This window comes from Microcaecilia unicolor, chromosome 1, assembly GCF_901765095.1.
Source record: "Microcaecilia unicolor chromosome 1, aMicUni1.1, whole genome shotgun sequence".
Lineage (NCBI taxonomy): Eukaryota > Metazoa > Chordata > Amphibia > Gymnophiona > Siphonopidae > Microcaecilia > Microcaecilia unicolor.
The window spans coordinates 80,987,193-81,006,305 of record NC_044031.1 but is presented as its reverse complement, the minus strand read 5'-3'; the positions used below and the strand labels follow the sequence as shown (position 1 = coordinate 81,006,305).

Here is a 19,113-nt window from a genome sequence, read left to right as displayed (position 1 = left end):
AATTAGATATAATAGGCATCTCTGAGACCTGGTGGAAGGAGGATAACCAGTGGGACACTGTCATACCGGGGTACAAATTATATCGTAGTGATAGGGTGAATCGGATTGGTGGAGGGGTAGCATTGTATATTAACGAGAGCCTTGAATCAAATAGATTGAAAATTCTGCAGGAAACAAAACACTCCTTGGAATCACTGTGGATTGAAATTCCATGTGCAAAGGGGAAAAGGATAGTGATAGGAGTGTACTACCGTCCGCCTGGCCAGGACGAACAGACGGATGCGGAAATGTTAAAGGAAATCAGGGACGCAAACAAACTGGGCAACACAATAATAATGGGGGATTTCAATTACCCGCATATAGACTGGGTTAATGTAACATCTGTACACGCAAGGGACATAAGATTTCTTGATGAAATCAAGGACAGCTTCATGGAACAGCTAGTTCAGGAGCCGACAAGAGAAGGAAAAATACTAGACTTAGTCCTTAGTGGTGCTCATGATCTAGTGCAGGGGGTAACGATACGAGGGCCGCTTGATAACAGTGATCATAATATGATCGGTTTTGATATTGGCATTGAAGGAAGTGAAACTAGGAAATCAAGTACGCTAACGTTTAACTATAGAAAAGGTGATTACGACAAAATGAGAAAAATGGTGAAAAAAAGACTGAAAGGAGCAGCTCGCAGAGTAAAAAACTTGCATCAGGCGTGGATGCTGTTTAAAAACACCATCCTGGAGGTTCAGGACAAATATATTCCACGTATTAGAAAAAAGGGAAAAAAGACTAAACGTCAGCCGGCGTGGCTAAACAGTAAGATAAAGGAAATCATTAGAGCCAAAAAACAATCCTTCAGAAAGTGGAGAAGAGAACCAACTGAAAGTAACAGGATAGATCATAAGGAATGCCAAGCCAAATGCAAAGCGGAGATAAGGAGGGCAAAAAAGGACTTTGAGAAGAAATTAGCTTTGGAAGCAAAAATACATAGTAAAAATTTTTTAGATACATTAAAAGCAGGAAACCGGCCAAAGAGTCGGTTGGGCCGCTGGACGAAAATGGTGTTAAAGGGGCGATCAAGGAGGACAAAGCCGTAGCGGAGAAATTAAATGAATTCTTTGCTTCGGTCTTCACCGAGGAGGATTTGGGGGGGACACCGGTGCCGGAAAGAATATTTGAAGCGGGGGAGTCGGAGAAACTAAACAAATTCTCTGTAACCTTGGAGGATGTAATGGGTCAGTTCAGCAAGCTGAAGAGTAGTAAATCACCGGGACCTGATGGTATTCATCCCAGAGTATTAATAGAACTAAAAAATGAACTTGCGGAGCTACTGTTAGAAATATGCAATCTGTCCCTAAAATCGAGTGTAGTACCGGAAGACTGGAGGGTAGCCAATGTTACTCCGATTTTTAAGAAGGGTTCCAGAGGAGATCCGGGAAATTATAGACCGGTGAGTCTGACGTCGGTGCCGGGCAAGATGGTGGAGGCTATTATTAAGAATAAAATTGCAGAGCATATACAAAAACATGGACTGATGAGACAAAGTCAGCACGGATTTAGTGAAGGGAAGTCTTGCCTCACCAATCTAATGCATTTTTTTGAGGGGGTAAGCAAACATGTGGACAATGGGGAGCCGGTTGATATTGTATATCTGGATTTTCAGAAGGCGTTTGACAAAGTGCCGCACGAAAGACTCCTGAAGAAATTGCAGAGTCATGGAATCGGAGGTAGGGTATTATTATGGATTAAGAACTGGTTGAAAGATAGGAAGCAGAGAGTAGGATTGCGTGGCCAGTATTCTCAGTGGAGGAGGGTAGTTAGTGGGGTCCCGCAGGGGTCTGTGCTGGGTCCGTTGCTTTTTAATGTATTTATAAATGACCTAGAGATGGGAATAACTAGTGAGGTAATTAAATTCGCCGATGACACAAAATTATTCAGGGTCGTCAAGTCGCAGGAGGAATGTGAACGATTACAGGAGGACCTTGCGAGACTGGGAGAATGGGCGTGCAAGTGGCAGATGAAGTTCAATGTTGACAAGTGCAAAGTGATGCATGTGGGTAAGAGGAACCCGAATTATAGCTACGTCTTGCAAGGTTCCGCGTTAGGAGTTACGGATCAAGAAAGGGATCTGGGTGTCGTCGTCGATGATACGCTGAAACCTTCTGCTCAGTGTGCTGCTGCGGCTAGGAAAGCGAATAAAATGTTGGGTGTTATTAGGAAGGGTATGGAGTCCAGGTGTGCGGATGTTATAATGCCGTTGTATCGCTCCATGGTGCGACCGCACCTGGAGTATTGTGTTCAGTACTGGTCTCCGTATCTCAAAAAAGATATAGTAGAATTGGAAAAGGTACAGCGAAGGGCGACGAAAATGATAGTGGGGATGGGACGACTTTCCTATGAAGAGAGGCTGAGAAGGCTAGGGCTTTTCAGCTTGGAGAAGAGACGGCTGAGGGGAGATATGATAGAAGTGTATAAAATAATGAGTGGAATGGATCGGGTGGATGTGAAGCGACTGTTCACGCTATCCAAAAATACTAGGACTAGAGGGCATGAGTTGAAGCTACAGTGTGGTAAATTTAAAACGAATCGGAGAAAATTTTTCTTCACCCAACGTGTAATTAGACTCTGGAATTCATTGCCGGAGAACGTGGTACGGGCGGTTAGCTTGACGGAGTTTAAAAAGGGGTTAGATAGATTCCTAAAGGACAAGTCCATAGACCGCTATTAAATGGACTTGGAAAAATTCCGCATTTTTAGGTATAACTTGTCTGGAATGTTGTTACGTTTGGGGAGCGTGCCAGGTGCCCTTGACCTGGATTGGCCACTGTCGGTGACAGGATGCTGGGCTAGATGGACCTTTGGTCTTTCCCAGTATGGCACTACTTATGTACTTATGTACTTATGGATCAGTGTTAAGGAGTAGATTATTAGGAGTAGTTTGAAAATTTAAACTGCTGAGTGAAATAAACTCATTTGTAAGTGAATCCTGTATTATGTGTTTATAGGAAGATTTTCATTTTTGGTCCGCGAGCAGTGCTGGTTATCAGACACCACCATCTGCAATTTTGAACTGTGTTCACTGACAGGGCGTCCTTTCCCCAAAGAAGCTCCATCGGCGAAACGGGTCCGTTGGGGATGCCCTAGTACGACACTGTCTCAAGCTAAGTGGTTTTTGTGTTCTTTGACTTGGCTTATATTTGAATGTTTTGATGAACACAGTGGACTCAGTATACTCATAAAAAATCACATAAAAATTTGATTTACACCATGGGAGGAGGTTGGGCCAAGACCAGTGATTGTTGAAAAGGAATACCAGTAATCTGGCTGATTATCAGCAGTGTGAGGTCTTGCGTCCCCCCCTCTATTTATTTTTCATCATTTTGCAAATCAGTTTGATCAGATCCGCTTATTCTATTGTTGTATTACTAATTTGAAAGCGGCATTTCCCCCCTTTTTGTGTTTGTTACTTAAGTATAGGAAGAAAATATATTTATCCTACTATTCAAATAGAGATGTACACAAAAACCTTTTACTGTTTTGGGATCTTGCCAGGTACTTGTGACCTGGATTGGCCACTGTTGGAAACAGGATGCTGGGCTTGATGGACCTTTGGTCTGTCCAGTATGGCAATGCGTTCTTTTGCTCTTAATGGAAGAAATCAGTTTGTTTATTCAGGTGCTTTGCTTAACTTTAGGAACGTTTCAAAGATTTTCTTGATTGGTGACATTTGAGACTTTCTATTTTGGATCTGTCACAAAACAGAATACCTTTCCTTTGTACTCATTTCTTTTCCTCTAGTGCTCTGGACTGTGGGATTTTTCATCCAATCTTATATATTTTTTTAATTACCTTGCAGAAAGGTGGTACTGATCCTTTTGATCTGAATGAATTGCTTCAGGAGTTAACAAGGAAACAGAAAGAAGAATTGTGGGAAAGATTAAAGAATTTATTAGTGGATACGTTGTTGGCGCAACCTGTTGAAAAATGGCAAAGGATGGAAGATGATAGCGATGATGAGATGGAAGTAGAGCACTCTGCTGATCTGGTAACCTTTTAGTTCAAAATATGTAAATCAATCATGTCCTGTTTAACACAGTCACTTTGTTTTTGATTTAAAAAAACGTTTTCTATATTTCTACTATATTAACTTTATTTTTCTTTATGCCGCTTGAAATTCTTGGGTTTTTGGTTGCCCAACACCAAGAACAAGGGGGGGGGGGGGGTCAATATTAATTTTGGTATAAGTGGGAAGGACAGGCTCCTGCACACTTAAACAATGCTGGGCAGGCCGGGAGCAGATATTCAGCTGTATTTAACTGGACATTGCCACTGAATATCGGCTCTGAGTGACACGACAATCTCCAGTTAGTGTCAGACTATTGTGGGAGTGGAGCTGGGAATTATGTAGGCACCAATGATATTCAGTGTGGATGTCTACGTAGCTAACCTATCGTGTAGGGCCCAACAGAAGACAGTCCTAACTTTGCCCCGTTAGCTGTGCTCTGTGCAGGTTAACCCATTGCTTCTGTATCATCCTGGATAGATGAGAATACAAGATCCCATGCTTGAACTTGCATTCAATTCGCTCCACCCCCTAACCGTGTTTTATCACCAAGCTTTCTGATAATGTAAATAGCTGCCAAAAGCAACAAGACTGCTGCCCAAACATATGACTTTCTGTAATGGCTTATAGGCACCTATTCTGATTTCAAGGTTTGTACTTGGAAACATTTTGTAAATGCAATAAAGAAAAGAAAAAAACAAACAAACATATGACTTTCTGTGTTCATGTGGATCTCCTGGACAGCAAATTGTGTGACTGACGTAGTTGATTTTTAATGGCTTGCAGCCTGTCGGCCTAGTGATTAGAATAGAAGACTGGCAACTAGAGAAACTAAGGTACAAATCCTTCTTTTTTTGACTGATGCTCTTAGTAACCTTGACTAGGTCAGTTTACCTTCTATTGCCTCAGGAAGAACTTAAACTGTTAACTCTTCCAGGGCAGGGATCTATGAACCGTTCCAAAATGTATATCTATACCAGTCCAGACAAGTGGATTGTATCCCTCTACCAGCTGATAGAGGTAGAGAAAATTCAGTTGTTCCAGTGACATCACTGGTTTAAGGCCTGGTATAGACTGGGATCCTTCAGTATTTATTTCCAGCAGATGGTGAGGTTGGGCTGGTGTATTGAGAACTAGGTGAGTGCTTGATCCTGGGACTGCTGCTCCTGGGGTTCAGACCATGGTCCTTATCTTGGTGGAGTCAGGAGACCTTTTTCTCGTTAGTCTCATTTTCTGAGCTTTAGCCTATAAGCTACAGCTTGCTGGGCTCACTGGCACAAGTATCTTTAGAGCCCTCGCTAGTGAGGGGCAGTGGTGGTCCACTCACCCTCCAAAAAAAAAATAACTGGGACTATCTTTGTTTTCTTTATTCCCCTAGCTTATCTAGGGGAATAAAGTTATTGTGAAAAAAACACTTGGTAATTCTAGGATTGGTTGCTTCAGAGTAGGTGTGCTGCCAGAGCTGTAGAGCTCCAGATGCTGCAGGCCTACAGGCATAAGGCTTATGGGAGCTGTGTCAGGAAGCTTCTCAAAATATTGAACATGACCATTATACACGATCTTATGTTTGGCAGGGTAGATAATACTAAAACACACTTCCTCAGCGACCCTCCAGACCGGTCAAGACGCTTGGGTTATGCACGCCTACCAGCAGAGGGAGACTGAGAACACAAAAACTGAACCTAGCATAAGCCAGCAGCCAACCCCCAAGCAGCCAGTAAATCTCAGTCTCCAGCAGAGGGTAGATGTGCAGCCTGAGCAGTCAGTCTGGTCTGGTAGGATTAGAGAGTCTGATTTTTATACCCTGTACTTAGAATTTGTGCTTCGGGGAAGCGGGTCCGGTGGGGCTCCCTGTTCCCCTAGGGGTTTTACACCTGTGTCCGGGTTTTGCCCCTGCTGTACCTTGTGTGAAGGCAGCCTGGTGCCTCGGCTCCTGTGCTACAGGAACCTTGAGAGCCTTAGCCCTTGTCAGTATATAGCAACTGGGCTGTTTGCTGTGTGTGTGAGAGAAAAAAAAAAAAAAAAAAAAAAAAGGAAAGTAAGCAGCAGACAGTGCTGGTCTGCATCAGAAAATTTTGTTGTTTCTCTTTTTGGGGGCTGGCAAGGGTTTTAGTGTGGTTTTGAGGAAGGGAGTAGAGCTGGGGCGATTTTGGCGGTTTGTGTGTGTACCGCTTTAAATTTTAGCGATGTCGGCGGGAAAAGCGGCTCGTTGCCGTTCCTGCGCGCGTCGGGGGATTGAAACGCCCGGAGCTTCGTGCAAGTTTTGCGGTGAGCCTAAGCACTCTCTCTCTTCCCCTCCGGTTTTGGCTGCTGAGGTTTCGGGCAGCAGTAAGGGCCTCTCGGGGTCTGTATCAGGTTCTGGTGCGGTGACGGCGGTCCCGATTTTGGCGGGAACCGCCGCCATCTTGGATTCGGCTCCGCTGGCGATCCCGGCCCAGCAGGTGGTGGAGGGCCCGGGACAGAATGTTGGGTGCTCTCCAGGGCCTTCGGGGGCCATGGGATTTCCACCGGAGTTTGTCTGGTCGATGTTTCAGGCCTGGCAGGCAGGTGCTTCTCAGCCGGAGGTACAGAAGGGGGCAGCTCCTTTGGGGGTCAAGCGCCCACGGTTAGATTATGGGGAGGACCCTGATTTTTTGTCTTTCCCTCCCTCGGAAGATGAGGGTAGTGGATTGGGTGATGAGTTCCCTTTAGACATGGATCCTGAAGAGGAGGGGTCCTTCCCAGGGGAGGATTCCTCGGTGGTAAGGATTTTTCCTAGGGATGAGCTTCCGGAGCTCATTGATCAAGTGATGTCTACGCTTAGGTTTGAGGCTCCTGAGCCTGTTGTAGCGGAGGTTAAGCAGATAGACCCTTTGGTTAAGGGTATTCGTAAGGCTTCTCGTTCTTTCCCTATGAATCAGGATCTGAGGGATATGATCTTACAGGAGTGGTCCTCTCCAGATTTAGCCTGTCGGGTGGTTAAAGCGATGGCGAGACTTTATCCTATTCCCCAAGAAGATAGGGATTCTTTTAAATCTCCTACAGTGGATGCGGTGGTGACGGCAGTCACCAAAGCTACTGCCATCCCGGTTGATGGGGGGACTGCCCTCAGAGACCCTCAGGATAGGAAGTTGGAGTCTTTTGTTCGGCGAAGTTTTGATCTCTCGGCCTTGTCTCTGCAAGCCGCTCTATGTGGAGGTCTGGTGGCTCGGGCGTGTTTCCGTTGGGCTGAAAAGCTTCTGGATGGTCCCGCGCTAGACAGGGCTGCCGTGGTGCAGGAGTTAGCCAAGTTGGAGATGGGATCTTCCTTTCTGGCAGATGCTAGTTATGATTTGTTGAGGGCTTCGGCGAAGAATATGGCTTTGGTGGTTGGAGCTCGTCGGGCCCTGTGGCTTCGTGGATGGACTGCGGATGCGGCTTCTAAATCCAAGTTGTGTTCGCTTCCCTTTAAAGGGTCCATGCTTTTTGGAGAAGAGTTGGATAAATTGGTGCGTGGTCTTGGGGAGGCTAAGATTCCGCGGTTGCCGGAATTGCGACCTAGAGGAGGGGGTCGCGGCATGTCAGGGCGTGCTCGTTTGAAGGATGCCCGGCGCTATAGGCCAGGTAGGTTTAGTGCGCCGTTTAGAGGCAGATATTTTCAGCGTACTCAGCCCTTTCGTGGGGGTCGTCGAGGAGGACGCGAGGTCTCGGGGGGAGCTCTGTCCTCCGGTCGTACTTCCCAATGAAGGTTTGCGGGTCCAGCCTCTGGTGCGAGTAGGTGCTCGGTTGAGTCAGTTTTATCAGAGGTGGGCCCATATCACGACAGACCAGTGGGTCCTCGAAGTGGTGCGAGACGGGTACGCCTTGGAGTTCGAAGAGTTTCTGCCAGATTTCTTTGTAGCCTCCCCTTGCCGCTCTCGGCTCAAGGCCGGGGCAATTCGGCAGACTCTCCGGCGGTTGATAGATTTAGGGGCGGTAGTTCCGGTGCCGGTTTCAGAGAGAGGGACCGGCTGTTATTCGATTTATTTTGTGGTTCCCAAAAAGGAGGATTCCTTCCGGCCTATTTTAGATCTAAAACGAGTCAACGGGGCGTTGAAGGTTCCCTCGTTTCGCATGGAAACGTTGCGGTCGGTCATAGTAGCGGTTCAGTCGGGAGAATTTCTCACTTCTCTGGATCTGACGGAAGCTTATCTGCATATTCCCATTCGGAAGGCGCATCACCGGTTTCTTCGCTTTGCGGTTCTAGGACATCACTTTCAGTTTTGTGCTCTACCGTTCGGACTGGCTACGGCGCCGCGTACTTTTTCCAAGGTTATGGTGGTAGTGGCGGCGGCTTTGAGGCAGCAAGGAGTATTGGTTCACCCATATCTCGACGATTGGCTGATTCGAGCCAAATCCTATCAGGAGAGTGTGGAAGCAACAGCGAAGGTAGTATCTGTTTTGGAGTCGCTCGGCTGGGTGGTGAACAGTGTCAAGAGTCATCTGGTTCCGTCCCAATCCCTAGAATATCTGGGGGTTCGTTTCGATACGGTGCGGGGCCTGGTGTTTCTGCCGCCCGTTCGGATTGCCAAGATTCAGGGGCTGATCCGTCAGTTTTCTGCCAAGCGGTTCCCGTCAGCTCACGGGTATCTTCAGATTTTGGGGCTGATGGCGGCATCGATAGAGGTGGTGCCGTGGGCCAGAGCTCACATGAGGCAGTTGCAGTCAGCGCTGTTGGATCGTTGGTCGCCGCAGTCTCAGAGTTTGGAGGTCAGACTATTCTTGCCGGAGGCGGTGCGATCCAGTCTGCGGTGGTGGCTTCATACTCCGAATCTGGAGAGAGGGATGCCCTTGGATTCTCCGGATTGGATTGTGGTGACCACAGATGCCAGTCTGGCAGGCTGGGGAGCACATTGTCTGGGGCAGGTGGCACAGGGTCTCTGGTCACCGGACGAGGCCCTTTGGTCAATCAATCGGCTCGAGACTCGGGCGGTCCGGTTGGCGTTGCAGGCCCTGCAGTATCTTCTCGCCGGGAAGGCAGTTCGAGTTCTGTCCGACAATGCCACGGCGGTAGCTTACATAAACCATCAGGGGGGCACAAAGAGTCGCGATGTAGCCGAGGAGACGGCAGAGTTGATGCAGTGGGCGGAGCTTCATCTGCAGAGTCTCTCCGCAGGTCATGTGGCCGGAGTGGACAATCTCCAGGCGGACTTTCTGAGCAGGCACACTCTGGATCCAGGAGAGTGGTCGCTGCATCGTCCGCTGTTTCATCGGCTGGTGATGGAGTGGGGACTGCCGGTGGTAGATCTTATGGCAACAGCCAGCAATGCTCAAGTGCCCAGGTTCTTCAGTCGGAGGCGGGACCCTCGGTCCGAGGGGATCGACGCGCTGGTGCTTCCGTGGCCACCGCGGCAACTGTTGTATGTGTTCCCTCCTTGGCCTCTAGTGGGGCGCGTAGTTCAAAGAATAGAGCGATACGTCGGCACGGTGATACTCGTGGCTCCGTATTGGCCACGTCGTCCGTGGTTCGGCGATCTAGTGCGGTTGGCAATCAAGGGTCCCCTGAGGTTGGACGGGTCGGTGGTGTTGTTGCAGGGTCCTATCGTAATGCCCGACCCGGTTCCATTCTCGCTTACGGCCTGGCTCTTGAAAGGGACAGGTTGAAGAAGAAAGGGTTTTCAGCTAGAGTAATTGAGACTATGTTGCAGTCTCGTAAACAGTCCACGTCCTTTGCTTATGTGCGGGTGTGGCGGATTTTTGAGAACTGGTGTAGGGATCGTTCTTATTCGCCTTGGAACTCGTCTCTTCCGCAGGTGTTAGAGTTTTTGCAGGATGGGGTGGACAGAGGTCTAGCTCTTTCTTCTTTGAAGGTGCAGATTGCGGCCTTGGCTTGTTTCCGGGGTAGGATCCGGGGGGTTTCCTTGGCATCTGCTCCCGATGTGGTTCGGTTTTTGCGAGCGGTGAAGTTGATCCGTCCTCCTCTTCGTCCGGTGGTTCCGCCGTGGGATTTGAACTTGGTCTTGGAGGTTTTGGTGGGACCGCCCTTTGAGCCTTTGGTTACAAGTACTTGGAAGGATTTGACTTTGAAGACAGTGTTCTTAGTGGCTATTACGTCGGCTCGGCGAGTTTCGGAGTTGCAGGCGTTGTCTTGTCGGGCGCCCTTTCTGACCTTTTCTAAGGAGAAGGTGTCGTTGAGGCCGGTCCCGTCTTTTTTGCCTAAGGTGGTCTCTTCCTTTCATGTGAATCAGGACATTTCTTTACCGGTTCTGGGAGATAGGCTCGGAGATTCTTCTCAGCGCCGTTTGGCTAAGCTGGATGTTCGTCGAGTTTTGCGGTCTTATTTAGTCAGGACGCGAGAGTTTCGGTCTTCGGATAGATTGTTTGTGTTGTATGGAGGACCTAAGAAGGGAGCTGCGGCTTCTAAGGTAACAATTTCCAGATGGTTGAAAGAAGCAGTTTCTTCTGCGTATTTGCTCAAGGGACGTAGGGTGCCAGAGTTACTAAAGGCGCACTCGACCAGGGGAGTAGCTGCTTCCTGGGCAGAGAGTGGTTTAGTGCCGCCGCAGGATATTTGCAGGGCGGCGGTCTGGTCCTCGCTGCATTCATTTGTGAAGCATTATAGAATTGATGTGCAGGCCAGGCAGGATGCCAGTTTTGGGGAGGCAGTGTTGACTTCTGGGGTGCAAAGTTCCCGCCCTTAGATGTTTACTGCTTTGGTACTGCCCAAGCGTCTTGACCGGTCTGGAGGGTCGCTGAGGAAGGTGAAATTAGATCTTACCTGCTAATTTTCTTTCCTCTAGACCCTCCAGACCGGTCAAGAACCCTCCCGCTGTGTATATTTCTGGTGCTTTGTCCTAGTGTGCTTGAGAGATGATTGATATGGACATTTCTATGTTGCTATTGCTGATAGGACTCTAAATTAGGAGCTTTGGGTTTCTGAAGTTCCATTGTTTTCCTCTGGGTTTCAGAGAAGGACCGCAACGCTGTGGCGTTCGGTTATTTGAAGCACGTTACCAAGAATTGTTTCTGAGTACAGGGTTCTTTGACCTTTCGGGGTTATAGTTTAGGTTTTTTCATTGGTTGCGTTTTGCTTTGTTAAGGATTTACTGGCTGCTTGGGGGTTGGCTGCTGGCTTATGCTAGGTTCAGTTTTTGTGTTCTCAGTCTCCCTCTGCTGGTAGGCGTGCATAACCCAAGCGTCTTGACCGGTCTGGAGGGTCTAGAGGAAAGAAAATTAGCAGGTAAGATCTAATTTCACCTTTAGAATGAAATAACTGGGAACACAAAGTTGCGAAGGCCCTACGAGCTGTAGTTTAGGACCCAAAAAATCACCATACATGGGCAGTGTGACACATCTCTTTTGATCCCAGACGATAGGCCCACTCCACTCAAAATGGGCCTGGACTGGTAGTCAAAAGACAGCACAGTGGGCAGCTAGGTTTCCACGTGGCGTCTCAGATCCCATTCAAGAATCGTCTTGGGCAATCCTACTAAACCTAAATTATTTCTCCTGGCCCGATTCTCCATATTCTCCAGTTTAGTTTCCAACTCACTGAGGCGGGTTGACATGGGGAGGGTGGCCTCTCTGATACACCACTATCTGCACATTGTCCTCCAAGACCCCCATGCGCATTTGTACCGCTTAGCGCTCAGCTGACATTGTCGTAAAAGTTGCTCCATACCATTTAATTTATCCAAAATCAGCAAGAGCTGCCTATTAGCTAGCTTCACTGCAGCCCTCACCTCCACGTTGATTTCTGTGGTCCATTGGGAGCTTAACGAAGGAGATGGGGGCACACCTGAATCTGCCATCTTGTGCGCCACTACCCGACTTCTTTCTCTCGCCTCGCAGGCATAGACTCCATTCAGGCTGCTGATTTGGAAGGATGAAGTTTGCAGTCTCACCCAAAGGTTAGTAAAAAAAAATTGGGGAGGCAAAGCCGTTAATGAATGCAGAAATACGGGGTTCTCGGGAGCAGGAATCTCCTGCTGCTGCTGCACTGCTCCATGACCCAACCTGAAGTCTTCGCCTCATCTTTTAACCATGCTGGCTGTTTGCTCTTTTTTCCATCTTTGTTAATACATGGAATACATCTGGTCTGGGCTTCCATGATGTTATTTTTAAAGAATGTTCACGTCTGATTTGAAGTCCTAACCTTTGTGGCTGAACATTCAGCTTCTTTTTAACCATTTACTTTTTGTCATAGTTGGCCTTTTGAAAATTAAAAGCTGCTTCAGTAGATTTCCTAGTAACGTCACTCCAGATATCAGCTCAAATTTGATCATGCTATCATCATTGTTTCCCAGCTGATCCAACATTGTCACCTCTTGTACTATGCCCTGCATTTCTTTATTTTTTTTCTTGCAAACAGTAATACAGAGATGACTGCACATTAATACAAGATAAGAAGAAAACAATCCCAACTAGATATATGGATTATATACAATCTCTCTCTTTCTTAGACCACAAAATGAAGAAAAATAGGGAGAGTGAGATAAGACAAGGAGATCAATTAAACAGTAAAGAGAAAAAAGAAAACATGGTATTAACCTGATTTTCCCCAGATATTACCCATCTAATTCATTATTCCACATTGATCATCTGGTTGGCTTCTTCAAGACCAAATACGGTGTATAGTCAATTCATTTCATTGAGAACATACTTATTTTCCAGATTTTAGTTAGAAATAATACATCTGATTACATTCTCTCTCTTTTAAAAACCAGAAATTATTTAACAATACATATACCTAAGTCTCTAATTCAAATCCCACTGATTAAAGCAATCCCAGTTTTCACAGGCTTCACTCCTTTCGAAGTAATAATTACGAAAATATTTCTGAGGAAAACTTTAGGAGTCATACCTGGAACTCTGGGAAAAACAATAATCTCGACATTAATCATCCACAATAACATCCACCTTATCATTCAAAGTTTCTGGTCCATTATCATTTTCAGGATCATAACCAATTCTAGCTTGTGTAGAACTTCATTTATTATATCAATTTTTCACTCTCAAAGGGTTCAGTCAAATTGTCCATGTAACTCTCCAATAAGATTATATCTGAAACAAAGTTATTTACTACCGCCGTCAGGTCCCGAAGCGCCTTCCAGATGGCTTTCAATGTAACCTCCATGGAAGCCAAAAACTCCAAGGTGATTTCTCTTGAGGTGTTTAGGAGTGGTTCTGCCGATTCGGGTTCTGCTGTAAATGTCCTCTGTTTCAGCATATGCCTCTAACTCACTCCTCCACATTTTTGGACATGGTGGTTGAATAATTCGGGAGCGATGGAGTTGTTTTTCCAGGTCCAAGAGCGTCGACGCTCCTTCGCCAGCGCTAATCAAAGGACTCACCAACCCTTTCATCTGTGGGCAGTTCGATGCGCAGCGGTCCCGCACTTGCTGCTCAGGGGACAAAACACTGGCCATCAGCAGCTGACCGCCAGTTGTTCCCTTCCTCTCAGTTAAGGAAAGTGCAAAGCAGAGAGGGAATTTACATAAAGAAGACAAAACTTCAGAGGGCAGCTGGGCCGCTGGGCATACGAACTTCAGGTCACCATCTTACCACTCTCCCAGTTTGGGACACTCTCCTCAGAGGCCTGTCTGATATGGGTAACCCTTCAGCATAGCCCTCTGAGTCTTTGAAACACAGAAGCCCCTCCACCACTGCAAGGTGGTGTCCCTTCAGAGGGGATGCCCTGCATTTCACTAAAGATTAGATCTAAATAGCTCCCCCTCTCGTTGGTTCTGTAAGCATTTATAGGATGAATAACTCTGCTGGGCAAAGCTACCCAATGAGCAATTCCCAGGTTCCGTTTACAGGAGTCTGGCTAAACCAACTTCCTAGCTCTGTCCAGGGGTTATATATTATAAAGGAACCTGGCTGTTCTGGGCCTACACCAGAACTTTTCTTCTGTTAGAGAGAACTGGAATACAAGTAAAGTCACTGCTGGGAAATATATTAATTTATTATATAGGTAAGAAAATAGAATAATACATACACCCTACACTACAGCTCAGCTGTACAAATGTAGCTCCCTTATGCTGATAAGCAACTGTAGAATGTATTGTCTAACTAAAACACTGATATCACTGGTTACTAGGTCATTACACAATCCTGATTAGTAATACTGACTAGGTCATGAAGTAATACAGTTAGCAGCACATCTTCCTGATCACAAAATTCTGACTAACCCGCCTTTGCTGAGGTAAGAACCCACTAGCTAATCCCCGACTATAGGAAATAAATCTCTGCAATCCTCACCGAGCCGACTCTAGGTGGTTTCTCAGATGAAGTGGACACAGGGTTTTCCCTTTAGACTCCAGCTGTTTTCCACAGCGAGTCCCCGTCTCAGGAAACAACACAGGTTCTCTGCAGCATGCAGGATTACAGTCTCTCTGGCCGGTAGAGCTGAACCAACAGGTACTTTCTTCAGATGGTCAGTTCACAAGGTTGTGGACCACTTCAGGTCTCGCTGGTCTTCTTTTCAGCTACCTTTCTTCCAGTAGAACCAGACAAATTCTCCCTTTCTTCTTTTCTTTCTTCTTCAGTCTGTCCTCCTTGTACCTCTCTTTCTGGTCGCCCGCTCTCTGGCCCCTGATTCCCAGGTGACCAGACAGCAACCAATCAGGATCTTGTCCAGCTCCTTCCCTGAGCAAGAAAACCTTTTTTTGATCTTTCAGTTGTTACATTGTGGTATGCATTCCTGTCTCTCATCAGACTCGCTGGCACCATGGCCTTACCCCCTGTAGCTCATCAGGGCGGTGCAAGGGTCAGGTAGCCCACTGCATATCCTTGAGTTTTTTTTCAGACCTGCCAGTTATTTACCACAAGCAGAGCTCTGGTACAAACAGAAAGTTGAATCTGCTTGGTCACTGAAGTGCAGGGTCTTAGTTCACAGACTCCATCTTGACATAGTTGTATACACAGGCAGAGATCAGCAGAGTGAGGCTCACAGGGAAATAGCCCTACAGTTCCTGGACCAGTTGCTCCAAGAAGTAGTCATTTGTTATATCTAGAAATTTTGCCTCCCTAGCGCTCCTTGATCTAACATTTGTCCAGTCAATATTAAGATAATTGAAATTAGTCATTATTATGATGTTGCCCAATTTGCCAGCTTTCCTAATTTCTTTAAACATATTTTCATCTATCTGTTTGTTCAGTTCTGGCGGTCAGTAGTAGAGCTCTACCAGTATACGGCGATAATTTGCATCCTTTACTCTGTTCTCCCATTGTACATTCCTGACTTTCTTTCACTGTTACTGAAACCTCTCTATCAGGATTCCCTAAAAAACCTGTTTCAATAGTATCCTTCAAGGATACTCCACATCGAACTGTGTGCTCCTGGGCGACTGTCTGCTTTTCTTGCCATTTTAGTTTAAAAAGCTGCTCTATCTCCTTTTCAAATGTTAGCACCAGCAGCCTGGTTCCATCTCGGTTATGGTGAGCCCATCTTTTCGGAAGAGGCTCCCCCTTCCCCAGAATGTTGCCCAGTTCCTAACAAATCTAAATCCCTCGTTCCCACACCATTATCTCAATCATTCATGGTATTTTCCCTTCAAAGAGCCCACTCTCAGATGGCCCCAACTGATTGGGAGACCCTAGAGGGGTTCCTCAGGGACACTATGTAGCTGTATCGGTTCTACCCTCTTCCAAAGGACTAGTTGAACTGGTTTTTCTGCCTCCCCAAAGTAGATGTCTTGGCCATAGCTGTGACTAAGAAGACCACTGTCTTAGTGGACGAAGGGAGGCTTGGCTCTGAAGGATGCTAATGACAGGAAGGTTAAAATCTCCTTAAGCAGGCCTTTACATCAGCTGCTTTGGGAGTATAAGCCTGCATTTGTGGGGTTATGTAGCTTAAGTGCTATTTTTTTTGAGTGCATCAACTGCTGGAGTCACCGGACGCAACTTGCTTGGAGTTGGGAGCCTCCTTCCTAACTGATGTATGATCTGGACCACATCTCCTTCCTGTCCGTGACATTGGTAGTGGAATCTTGCTGTTGGCTCTGGCTCTGCCACGACTGAGGACATTTGAGGCAGGGGAAGAGACATGTAGGGGTCTCCTCTGCTGATTCAAGGTCTTCCCTTCTGGGTTTCGAAAAGGGCATGAGAATCCGGCCCTTCCTCCGGTATCGTTCCCTTCCCTCCACCCACACACACTTATCTTTTCATTTAAATGTAGCTATTTCATATGGCTTTGTTGCCAAAGAAGATATTAAAATTAGAACATATACACACCAAGGACAGGAAGTCGAGGTTTTCCTTTTTTTTTTTTTTAGTTTCTTTGAGCTAGGATAGTAGGTGCTTGGGAGTTTCTGATTTGGTGAGCTGACATGGATACTGGGATGCAGAGATTCCTAAGGTACCCACCGCAAGGCAGCTGCAACGCTAGTGAAGATTTAGATTTATAATTTTTATTGATTTTATATAACTTATACAAACATAAAACTGTTAAGTGAAATACAGCCAAAAGGTATAATATTACATAGGAAATACATTCTTTCCAAAAAAATCTAAATTGGCTTCATTAGACCCCTATACTACGAAGAGGGGGGGGGGTAGGAATTAGTGAAGATTACATTATTATTTTCAAACAATAACCAAATAAGAAAATATGGCGCTGTTTCTCACATATTGAAAAGCTCTAATGCTGTTTTGCGTCCAGGAAAGTCTTTAGCTGATCAGGTATAAAAAAACACATATTTTATTTGATTTAACCTTATAACACATTTACAGGGATATGGAAGAAGGAAGGTACCCCCTAAATCTAATATTTTAGGCCTCTTAGAAACATTTTTCTCTTTTCCTGGGTGGTCTTAGTTACATCAGGATAAAGCCAAATTTTTTGGCCTCCAAACATGCGGTTAGTTGATTTAAAGTAAAGTCTTATTGAGTTTAAGTTCTGCTGGAAAACAAATGACACTATCAACATCCCTCTTTCAGAAACATCTTCCAGTGACTGTTCCAAAATGGCTGTAATATTTTGCAAATCTGTAGATTTTTCTCCTTCTGATTTTTTCATTGTACTTGTCATATAGTAAATCTTATTCAATGGAGGAATTATTTCTTGAGGAAGCTTTAAATTTTCTTTCAAAAATCTTGTAAACATTTCTAATGGGGATGCCCCCAAAAGTTTAGGAAAATTCAACAATCGGAGATTTAATCTCCTATTATAATTCTCCATTTGTTCGATCTTTCTTCTTATTTCAACATTGACTTTTATTACAGCCAACTTAAATTCATCTGTTTTCTTAGTCTCTTTCTATATTGCCTCTATTTTCAAGGAAAAATCTTGTTTAACCATAGCTATGGAGTCCTTCATTTCCTGCACTTTCACACTCAGAGTTTTTACCTCATCAGATGATTGTCATAAGGTTTTCTCCATTTCAAGGAGTTTCAGCCAAATCTTGCCTAGGCTCACCTCTGATTCTAATCTCGCAGCTGCTGATCTCACCGCTAAGTCAGAGTCCCCACAGGGTTCACCAGAATCGCCCTTTCCGGGTTCTGAAAGAAACCCTTCTCGACTTGCAACAGTTGCTGAGCTCGGAGGGATCTTAGAGTCTGGCGGTGGAGAGAGAGATATTTCGACTTCCAGTGTGGGGGGGGGGGGGGGGCGCTTCACCGACACCGCCCGCTTGTTTGTGAGATGGCGGGGAAGAAGCGTTCCAGCCCAGGTCTCTCCGGCGTGGACGTCCCGGTAGGTGGGGGAACCCCGCGGACAGTCCCTTTTCGTTTAGTATGGGGCATATTTTGTGCTGAAATTGGTATTCGGAGGGAACAAAGCTGGAGCTCGCTAACAACACAACCGCTCATGGCGCCATCTTGACACGCCCCCCTCGCTAGTGAAGATTTAATGTAGCAATGATATCATTGTGTGCACACATTTATTTCAGAGACAAAAGAAAAATATTTTCTCTGGTCTGTGTATGTTAACTACCTTTATACACCTGTTGTAGAATGCTTATCTGAGAGAAGTCTGGGTATGTACGAATCTGTTGAAACCTGAAAAAGAAAATTTATAAAAGGAGAAAAATGGGAACAAAGATTCAGGTTCTTGGGACATAGAATTTGAATTACTTTAAGGGAAAAGAATAACTTTGTGTTCTTAAATGATAGCTGTGGTTTTTGAAATATGCAGCTCGTCACAGGGTTACTAGGTTCCAATTGCTGGAATACTGAGGGGAAAGAAAGCAACAATTAAGTTTGTTTGTTAAATATTTGAGAGAGTTAATATTACTTTATAGTCTTGATTATCCGACCGTCAATAATCCAACCATCCAGCATATCCAACAGACCCCCCCCCCCCCCGATGATGCCATCACATTTATTTCTATTAGAAATTTTTTTGTTTTTTTTAGAACAATTTTTGAAATTCAGGAACTCTCTCTGCTCCTTTGTTTATGCATTTTTGAGGAGTTTATGCAGTGTTTTCCGTATTATTTATCTTTTCAGTTAGCCAAAAAGTGTCAATCCAGTTTAGGTCACATAATCGAGACTGTACTGTATTACAGAGGTTAAAGTGAAATAGTGATAACCTTGATTGCAAACTTAAATCTTACTATTTTTGTAATTTATTGCCAGCTATTTAACAGCTTGTACCATTTTTTTATACCATCAAACTTTTACCTGCAGTACCAACTTAAGAAAACATATCCTAGCGTTGTCCATTGATTGCTGTTTAATAAAACAACTAAACTTTTCTTGTTAAATTCCACTGAGCGAAGAGATTTAGTTGGGCATCCCACCAGAAACCATGACATTTCTACCAAACTTTTGTTTATAATTCTCTACTCCACCAGTAGGGGGTTTACATAAAATTTTATCCGAGTGAATGTTCTTGCAATTATTCATAAGTAATGCCACACTGGGAAAAGACCAAGGGTCCATCGAGCCCAGCATCCTGTCCACGACAGCGGCCAATCCAGGCCAAGGGCACCTGGCAAGCTTCCCAAACGTACAAACATTCTATATATGTTATTCCTGGAATTGTGGATTTTTCCCAAGTCCATTTAGTAGTGGTTTATGGACTTGTCCTTTAGGAAACCATCTAACCCCTTTTTAAACTCTGCCAAGCTAACCGCCTTCACGTTCTCCGGCAACGAATTCCAGAGTTTAAT

At 45.5% G+C, this 19,113-nt stretch overlaps 1 protein-coding gene across 1 annotated transcript in view; it reads left to right on the top strand.

Moving 5' to 3' along the window:
- The window catches only part of LOC115467090 (condensin-2 complex subunit G2-like), a 100,140-nt gene that overhangs the window by 22,938 nt on the left and 58,089 nt on the right, over positions 1-19,113 (top strand). The window contains exon 3 of the mRNA XM_030198818.1: positions 3,854-4,042. Within this exon, the coding sequence (XP_030054678.1) occupies positions 3,854-4,042 (189 nt within the window). The remainder of the gene's footprint in view (positions 1-3,853; positions 4,043-19,113) is intronic.